Source organism: Salvelinus namaycush, chromosome 29, assembly GCF_016432855.1.
Source record: "Salvelinus namaycush isolate Seneca chromosome 29, SaNama_1.0, whole genome shotgun sequence".
Lineage (NCBI taxonomy): Eukaryota > Metazoa > Chordata > Actinopteri > Salmoniformes > Salmonidae > Salvelinus > Salvelinus namaycush.
The window spans coordinates 34,371,208-34,381,207 of record NC_052335.1 but is presented as its reverse complement, the minus strand read 5'-3'; the positions used below and the strand labels follow the sequence as shown (position 1 = coordinate 34,381,207).

The following is a 10,000-nucleotide window of genomic DNA, read 5'->3' as shown; positions in this document are numbered from 1 at the left end:
TACCTAACCACATTAGAGTCATACAGAACCTCAGAGGGCGTACCTAACCACATTAGAGTCATACAGAACCTCAGAGGGCGTACCTAACCACATTAGAGTCATACAGAACCTCAGAGGGCGTACCTGACCACAGGTAGAGTCCGTCAAAGCTGTATGAGTAGAGGTCATCCCCCACCCCATTGCCCCCCCAGCCCTCTCCAGCCCCCGGGTAGGGGGCGTAACCCTTAGTGGAGGCCCATCCCACACGCAGGTGAGTTGGCTCACTGGTCACATAGTGGTCCACCTGAGAGAGAGCGAGAGAGAGACAGGTAGACAGACAGAGAGAGAGAGAGAGAGAGAGAGAGAGAGAGAGAGCGAGAGAGAGCGAGAGAGAGACAGGTAGACAGACAGACAGAGAGATAGACATTGTACAAGTGACAAAATACATCTTAAATATTTTACTTGGCAATACTTTTTAAAATACAATAATCAAAACACATTTGCAAAGGAAAGTGAAGAAAAGTAATATCCACCTGGTCGATCATCAGCTCAAAGTACCACTTCTTATACTGGGCTGAACCCTCCGCCACTCCTAGGAAGATGTTGGGTCTCATACTGGATAAACACATCCACATGTGAGTCATTCATTTAGTGGCATAAAAGTATGTATACAATTACAATCACAGTGAGACAGCCAGATAGATTATACATGATTCATATTTCTATTCCATGTTTTATTATATTGCAGTCAGAAAAGCTGTGTTGAGATATATTTAATCACACTGATTTGGATAGCAAGACAGGTGCAGTTGTAAATCAAGAGTGAATTTATTACTAATGTAATTACCCCCCCCCCCTCCCCCCATCATAGAATTAGAATGAAAACACCTAAGAATTACAATGATTACATCATAGAATTAGAATCAAAACACCTAAGAATTACAATGATTACATCATAGAATTAGAATGATTCTAGTTCTAATTCTACGGTGCATCGTAACAAATCCAAATAAAATCAAATGTTATTTGTCACATGCGCCGAATACATCTGCGGCCAACAAGGCAGAGTTCATCTCAGCCTATGCTTCCCTCCAGTCCCTCGACTTCTTGGCACTGACGGAAACATGGATTACCACAGATAACACTGCTACTCCTACTGCTCTCTCCTCGTCTGCCCACGTGTTCTCGCACACCCCGAGAGCTTCTGGTCAGCGGGGTGGTGGCACTGGGATCCTCATCTCTCCCAAGTGGACATTCTCTCTTTCTCCCCTGACCCATCTGTCTATCGCCTCCTTTGAATTCCATGCTGTCACAGTTACCAGCCCTTTCAAGCTTAACATCCTTATCATTTATCGCCCTCCAGGTTCCCTTGGAGAGTTCATCAATGAGCTTGACGCCTTGATAAGTTCCTTTCCTGAGGATGGCTCACCTCTCACAGTTCTGGGTGACTTTAACCTCCCCACGTCTACCTTTGACTCATTCCTCTCTGCCTCCTTCTTTCCACTCCTCTCCTCTTTTGACCTCACCCTCTCACCTTCCCCCCCTACTCACAAGGCAGGCAATACGCTTGACCTCATCTTTACTAGATGCTGTTCTTCCACTAATCTCATTGCAACTCCCCTCCAAGTCTCCGACCACTACCTTGTATCCTTTTCCCTCTCGCTCTCATCCAACACTTCCCACACTGCCCCTACTCGGATGGTATCGCGCCGTCTCAACCTTCGCTCTCTCTCCCCCGCTACTCTCTCCTCTTCCATCCTATCATCTCTTCCCTCTGCTCAAACCTTCTCCAACCTATCTCCTGATTCTGCCTCCTCAACCCTCCTCTCCTCCCTTTCTGCATCCTTTGACTCTCTATGTCCCCTATCCTCCAGGCCGGCTCGGTCCTCCCCTCCTGCTCCGTGGCTCGACGACTCATTGCGAGCTCACAGAACAGGGCTCCGGGCAGCCGAGCGGAAATGGAGGAAAACTCGCCTCCCTGCGGATCTGGCATCCTTTCACTCCCTCCTCTCTACATTTTCCTCTTCTGTCTCTGCTGCTAAAGCCACTTTCTACCACTCTAAATTCCAAGCATCTGCCTCTAACCCTAGGAAGCTCTTTGCCACCTTCTCCTCCCTCCTGAATCCTCCTCCCCCTCCCCCCCCCTCCTCCCTCTCTGCGGATGACTTCGTCAACCATTTTGAAAAGAAGGTCGACGACATCCGATCCTCGTTTGCTAAGTCAAACGACACCGCTGGTTCTGCTCACACTGCCCTACCCTGTGCTTTGACCTCTTTCTCCCCTCTCTCTCCAGATGAAATCTCGCGTCTTGTGACGGCCGGCCGCCCAACAACTTGCCCGCTTGACCCTATCCCCTCCTCTCTTCTCCAGACCATTTCCGGAGACCTTCTCCCTTACCTCACCTCGCTCATCAACTCATCCTTGACCGCTGGCTACGTCCCTTCCGTCTTCAAGAGAGCGAGAGTTGCACCCCTTCTGAAAAAACCTACACTCGATCCCTCCGATGTCAACAACTACAGACCAGTATCCCTTCTTTCTTTTCTCTCCAAAACTCTTGAACGTGCCGTCCTTGGCCAGCTCTCCTGCTATCTCTCTCAGAATGACCTTCTTGATCCAAATCAGTCAGGTTTCAAGACTAGTCATTCAACTGAGACTGCTCTTCTCTGTGTCACAGAGGCGCTCCGCACTGCTAAAGCTAACTCTCTCTCCTCTGCTCTCATCCTTCTAGACCTATCGGCTGCCTTTGATACTGTGAACCATCAGATCCTCCTCTCCACCCTCTCCGAGTTGGGCATCTCCGGCGCGGCCCACGCTTGGATTGCGTCCTACCTGACAGGTCGCTCCTACCAGGTGGCGTGGCGAGAATCTGTCTCCGCACCACGTGCTCTCACCACTGGTGTCCCCCAGGGCTCTGTTCTAGGCCCTCTCCTATTCTCGCTATACACCAAGTCACTTGGCTCTGTCATATCCTCACATGGTCTCTCCTATCATTGCTATGCAGACGACACACAATTAATCTTCTCCTTTCCCCCTTCTGATAACCAGGTGGCGAATCGCATCTCTGCATGTCTGGCAGACATATCAGTGTGGATGACGGATCACCACCTCAAGCTGAACCTCGGCAAGACGGAGCTGCTCTTCCTCCCGGGGAAGGACTGCCCGTTCCATGATCTCGCCATCACGGTTGACAACTCCATTGTGTCCTCCTCCCAGAGCGCTAAGAACCTTGGCGTGATCCTGGACAACACCCTGTCGTTCTCAACTAACATCAAGGCGGTGACCCGTTCCTGTAGGTTCATGCTCTACAACATTCGCAGAGTACGACCCTGCCTCACACAGGAAGCGGCGCAGGTCCTAATCCAGGCACTTGTCATCTCCCGTCTGGATTACTGCAACTCGCTGTTGGCTGGGCTCCCTGCCTGTGCCATTAAACCCCTACAACTCATCCAGAACGCCGCAGCCCGTCTGGTGTTCAACCTTCCCAAGTTCTCTCACGTCACCCCGCTCCTCCGCTCTCTCCACTGGCTTCCAGTTGAAGCTCGCATCCGCTACAAGACCATGGTGCTTGCCTACGGAGCTGTGAGGGGAACGGCACCTCCGTACCTTCAGGCTCTGATCAGGCCCTACACCCAAACAAGGGCACTGCGTTCATCCACCTCTGGCCTGCTCGCCTCCCTACCTCTGAGGAAGTACAGTTCCCGCTCAGCCCAGTCAAAACTGTTCGCTGCTCTGGCACCCCAATGGTGGAACAAACTCCCTCACGACGCCAGGTCAGCGGAGTCAATCACCACCTTCCGGAGACACCTGAAACCCCACCTCTTTAAGGAATACCTAGGATAGGATAAAGTAATCCTTCTAACCCCCCCCCCCCCCCCTTAAAAGATTTAGATGCACTATTGTAAAGTGGTTGTTCCACTGGATATCATAAGGTGAATGCACCAATTTGTAAGTCGCTCTGGATAAGAGCGTCTGCTAAATGACTTAAATGTAAATGTAAATGTACAACAGGTGTAGTAGACCTTACAGTGAAATGCTTACTGATAAGCCCTTAACCAACTATGCAGTTTAAAAAAATGATACCTAAAAAGAATAAGAATAAGAAGAAAAAAGTTACAAATAATTAAAGAGCAGCAGTAAAATAACAATAGCGAAGCTATATACAGGGGGTGCAGGTACAGAGTCAAGGTGCGGGAGCACCGGCAATGCATATAGTCTGGCTAGCTATTTGATTAGATGTTCAGGAGTCGTATGGCTTGGGGGTAGAAGCTGTTAAGAAGCCTTTTTAGGGCCTTCCTCTGACACTGCCTGGTATAGATGTCCTGGATTCCAGGAAGCTTGGCCCCAGTGATGTACTGGGCTGTACGCACTATCCTCTGTAGTGCCTTGCGGTCGGAGGCTGAGCAGCTGCCATACCAGGCAGTGATGCAACCAGTCAGGATGCTCTTGATGGTGCAGCTGTAGAACCTTTTGAGGATCTGAGGACCCATGCCAATTTTTTTTGTTTTGTCGTGCCCTCTTCACGACTGTCTTGGTGTGTTTTGACCATGTTAGTTTGTTAGTGAATTGGACACCAAGGAACTTGAAGCTCTCAACCTGCTCTACTACAGTCCCATCTATAAGAATGGGGCCGTGCTCGGCCCTCCTTTTCCTGTAGTCCACAATCATCTCCTATGTCTTGATAACGTTGAGGGAGAAGTTGTCCTGGCACCACATGGCCAGGTCTCTGACCTCCTCCCTATAAGGTGTCTCGTCATTGTCGGTGATCAGGCCTACCACTGTTGTGTCATCTGCAAACTTAATGATGGTGTTGGAGTCGTGCCTGGCCATGCAGTCATGAGTGAACAGGGAGTACAGGAGGGGACAGAGCACGCACCCCTGAGGGGCCCCCGTGTTGAGGATCAGCGTGGCAGATGTGTTGTTACCTACCCTTACCACCTGGGGGCGTCCCGTCAGGAAGTCCAGGATCCAGTTGCGGAGGGGGGTGTTTAGTCCCAGGGTCCTTAGCTTAGTGATGAGATTTGAGGGCACTATGGTGTTGAACGCTGAGCTGTAGTCAATGAATAGCATTCTCACATAGGTGTTCCTTTTGTCCAGGTGGGAAAGGGCAGTGTGGAGTGCAATAGAGATTGCATCATCAGTGGACCTGTTAGGGCGGTATGCAAATTGGAGTGGGTCTAGTGTTTCTGGGATAATGGTGTTGATGTGAGCCATGACAAGCCTTTCAAAGCACTTCAGGGCTACAGACGTGAGTGCTACGGGTCGGTAGCCATTTAGGCAGGTTACTTTAGTGTTCTTGGGCACAGGCACTATGGTGGTCTGCTTAAAACATGTTGGTATTACAGACTTGGACAGGGAGAGGTTGAAAATGTCAGTGAAGACACTTGCCAGTTGGTCAGTGCATGCTCGCAGTACACGTCCTGGTAATCCGTCTGGCCCGCGGCTTTGTGAATGTTGACCTGTTTAAAGGTCTTACTCACATCGGCTGCCAAGAGTGTGATCACACAGTCGTCCGAAACAGCTAATGCTCTCATGCATGTTTCAGTGTTACTTGCCTCGAAGCGAGCATAGAAGTAATTTAGCTCGTTTGGTATGCTCGTGTCACTTGGCAGCTCTTGGCTGTGCTTCCCTTTGTAGTCTGTAATAGTTTGCAAGCTCTGCCACGTCCGACGAGCATCAGAGCCGGTGTAGTACGATTCGATTTTAGTCCTGTATTGATGCTTTGCCTGTTTGATGGCTCGTCGGAGGGCATAGCGGGATTTCTTATAAGTTTCTGGGTTAGAGTCCCGCTCCTTGAAAGCGGCAATTCTACCCTTTAGCTCAGTGCGGATGTTGCCTGTAATCCATGGCTTCTGGTTGGGGTATGTACGTACGGTCACTGTACGGTCACCGTACGTACGGTCGATTTTATTTTCCAATGATTGCACGTTGGCCAATAGAACGGATGTCAGTGGGGGTTTACTCGCTCGCCTACGAATTTTCAGAAGACAGTCCGACCTCCGCCCCCTTTTTCTCTGTCTTCTCTTGACACAAATGACGGGGATTTGGGCTTGTTCCCGGGAAAGCAGCATATCCTTCACGTCTGACTCGTTGGACTCGTTAAAGGAAACAGCTTCTACCAGTTCGTGGTGAGTAATTGCTGTTCTGACATCCAGAAGATGTTTTCGGTCATAAGTGATGGCAGCAGCAACATTACGTACAAAATAAGTTAAAAAATAAGTTACAAACACTTTCTACTTCCTGTTACCTCTGAACATCATTGACCAATCGTGTCTGCAGGAGCAGGTCTCTCTTGGGAAGCAGGTGATCACAGATGAGGTTCTGATTGGCTCTCACAGCCACCCCGTTACACACACACAGAGAACACAGGACGTCCAGGATCTAGACAGAGATAGAGGGAGGGAGGGAGGGAGACAAACAATGGGATTGAGAAAGAATGGAAAAAAGGGAGGCACTGGCAGTCTTCATGGTGACCCGTTTTGGGTTATTGTGTGGAAGAACAGCTGATGAATATGAGTGAGGTCAAGGTGAACTGAGAGGAACTCGTTAAAACCATGGGCCTGTTTCTAGGACAACAAAAGGTGGACAACACATACTGAAACTTTTTAAGGGGTCATTTGTCTATACCTCTCCTGTTCTCTACAGTGATCGTCAGATGACAAAGCAAGGTTAGAGGTCAATGATAAAGCATCTGGAATTGGCTATTTGTTAATAAAGTTATCAGGGTTTGAACATTCCTCTGACTTGTGTTAACAATCTCCCTTGTCTGACAATATGCACTTCTTTTGAACAGAGTCCTATGGGCTGTGGTAAAAAACTAGTGCTCTACATAGGGAATAGGGTGCTATTTGGTGCCTCGACACTTCATCATGACATCACTGTACCCAGAGGGCAGACAGGATAGGGTGTTAAGAACCGGTCACACTTTTATTCATGTGATGAAGCTTCATCCCTTCTCTTTCTCTCTCTGTCTCTCTTCTCTCTCTCTCTCTTTCTCTCTGTCTCTCTTGTCTCTGTCTCTCTGTCTCTCTGTTTCTTTCTCTCTGTCTCTTTCTCTATGTCTCTCTGTCTCTCTCTCTCTTTCTCTCTCTCTGTCTCTTTCTCTCTGTCTCTCTCTCTCTGTCTCTTTCTCTCTGTATCTCTCCCTCTCTCTGTCTCTCCATCTCTCCGTCTCTGTCTCTGTCTCTCTTGTCTCTCTGTATCTCAATTCAATTCAAGGGGCTTTATTGGCATGGGAAACATCTGTTAACATTGCCAAAGCAAGTGAGGTAGAAAATATACAAAAGTGAAATAAACTATAAAAATTAACAGTAAACATTACACATACAGAAGTTTCAAAAGAATAAAGACATTACAAATGTCATATTATGTATATATACAGTGTTGTAACGATGTATAAATGGTTAAAGTACAAAAGGGAAAATAAATAAGCTTGTATTTACAATGGTGTTTGTTCTTCACTGGTTGATGTTTTCTTGTGGCAACAGGTCACAAATCTTGCTGCTGTGATGACACACTGTGGTATTTCACCCAGTAGATATGGGAGTTTATCAAAATTGGGTTTGTTTTCGAATTCTTTGTTGATCTGTGTAATCTGAGGGAAATATGTGTCTCTAATATGGTCATACATTGGGCAGGAGGTTAGGAAGTGCAGCTCAGTTTCCACCTCATTTTGTGGGCAGTGTGCACATAGCATGTCTTCTCTTGAGAGCCATGTCTGCCTACGGCGGCCTTTCTCAATAACAAGGCTATGCTCACTGAGTCTGTACATAGTCAAAGCTTTCCTTAAGTTTGGGTCAGTCACAGTGGTCAGGTATTCTGCCACTGTGTACTCTCTGTTTAGGGCCCAATAGCATTCTAGTTTGCTCAGTTTTTTTGTAAATTCTTTCTAATGTGTCAAGTAATTCTCTTTTTGTTTTCTCATGATTTGGTTGGGTCTAATTGTGCTGTTGTCCTGGGGCTCTGTGGGGTGTGTTTGTGTTTGTGAACAGAGCCCCAGGATCAGCTTGCTTAGGGGACTCTTCTCCAGGTTCATCTCTCTGTAGGTGATGACTTTGTTATGGAAGGTTTGGGAATCGCTTCCTCTTAGGTGGTTGTAGAATTTAACGTCTCTTTCTGGATTTTGATAATTAGCGGGTATCGGCCCAATTCTGCTCTGCATGCATTATTTCGTGTTCTATGTTGTACACGGAGGATATTTTTGCAGAATTCTGCATGCAGTGTCTCAGTTTGGTTTGTCCCATTTTGTGAATTCTTGGTTGGTGAGCGGACCCCAGACCTCACAACAATAAAGGGCAATGGGTTCTATCACTGATTCAAGTATTTTTAGCCAGATCCTAATTGGGATGTCGAATTGTATGTTCCTTTTGATGGCATAGAAGTCCCTTCTTGCCTTGTCTCTCAGATCGTTCACAGCTTTGTGGAAGTTACCTGTGGCGCTGATGTTTAGGCCAAGGTATGTATAGTTTTTTGTGTGCTCTAGAGCAACGGTGTTTAGATGGAATATGTATTTGTGGTCCTGGCGACTGGACCTTTTTTGGAATACCATTATTTTGGTCTTACTGAGATTTACTGTCAGGGCCCAGGTCTGGCAGAATCTGTGCAGAATATCTAGGTACTGCTGTAGGTCCTCCTTGGTTGGTGACAGAAGCACCAGATCATCAGCAAACTGTAGACATTTGACTTCAGATTCTAGTAGGGTGAGGCCGGGTGCTGCAGACTTTTCTAGTGCCCGCGTCAATTCGTTGATTTATATGTTGAAGAGGGTGGTGCTTAAGCTGCATCCCTGTCTCATCCCCCCGGCCCTGTTGTTTGTGTACATGGATTTTAAAATGTCGTATGTTTTACCCCCAAGACCACTTTCCATCAATTTGTTTAGCAGACCCTCATGCCAAATTGAGTCGAAGGCTTTTTTGAAATCAACAAAGCATGAGAAGACTTTGCCTTTGTTTTGGTTTGTTTGTTTGTCAATTAGGGTGTGCAGGGTGAATACATGGTCTGTTGTACGGTAATTTGGTAAAAAGCTAATTTGACATTTGCTCAGTACATTTATTTCACTGAGAAAATGTACGAGTCTGCTGTTAATTATAATGCAGAGGATTTTCCCAAGGTTGATGTTGACGCATATCCCACGGTAGTTATTGGGGTCAAATTTGTCTCCACTTTGTGGATTGGGGTGATCAGTCCTTGGTTCCAAATATTGGTGAAGATGCCAGAGCTAAGGATGATGTTAAAGAGTTTTAGTATAGCCAATTGGAATTTGTTGTCTGTATATTTGATCATTTCATTGAGTATCTCTCTCTCTCTCTCTCTCTCGCTCTCTGTTCTATAAGTGTGTCACACCACTGAAAAACTCTGACATACAGGTGACCCCTCGAGACACCATGTGAGCACCGGTGACATACAGGTGAGCCCTCTAGACATACAGGTGAGCCCTCTGGACATACAGGTGAGCCCTCTGGACATACAGGTGAGCCCTCTAGACATACAGGTGAGCCCTCTAGACATACAGGTGAGCCCTCTAGACATACAGGTGAGCCCTCTGGACATACAGGTGAGCCCTCTAGACATACAGGTGAGCCCTCTGGACATACAGGTGAGCCCTCTGGACATACAGGTGAGCCCTCTAGACATACAGGTGAGCCCTCTGGACATACAGGTGAGCCCTCTGGACATACAGGTGAGCCCTCTGGACATACAGGTGAGCCCTCTAGACATACAGGTGAGCCCTCTAGACATACAGGTGAGCCCTCTAGACATACAGGTGAGCCCTCTAGACATACAGGTGAGCCCTCTAGACATACAGGTGAGCCCTCTAGACATACAGGTGAGCCCTACGTACTTGATGAAGTGGCTGAAGAGGACTGTGGTGTTCCTGATGATGCGTACAGCCCGTGCCTCCTCGTGTTGACAACGCTGAAGGGTCAGACCGTCGTCCATGTGACCCTCAGCATGCAGACAGGCCTGGAGCAGAGACAAACACAACTCAGACATTACCCTAACATACACAACTCAGACATTACCA

The 10,000-nt window shown here is 47.6% G+C and overlaps 1 protein-coding gene across 1 annotated transcript in view; it reads right to left on the bottom strand.

Annotated features, from left to right (window-relative positions):
* The window catches only part of LOC120024265 (ryanodine receptor 3-like), a 257,642-nt gene that overhangs the window by 166,106 nt on the left and 81,536 nt on the right, over positions 1 to 10,000 (bottom strand). Inside the window, exons 16-18 of the mRNA XM_038968460.1 lie at positions 6,224 to 6,357; positions 513 to 594; positions 124 to 283 (exon numbers count right to left, since the gene is read on the bottom strand). Coding sequence (XP_038824388.1) covers positions 124 to 283; positions 513 to 594; positions 6,224 to 6,357 — 376 coding nt within the window. The remainder of the gene's footprint in view (positions 1 to 123; positions 284 to 512; positions 595 to 6,223; positions 6,358 to 10,000) is intronic.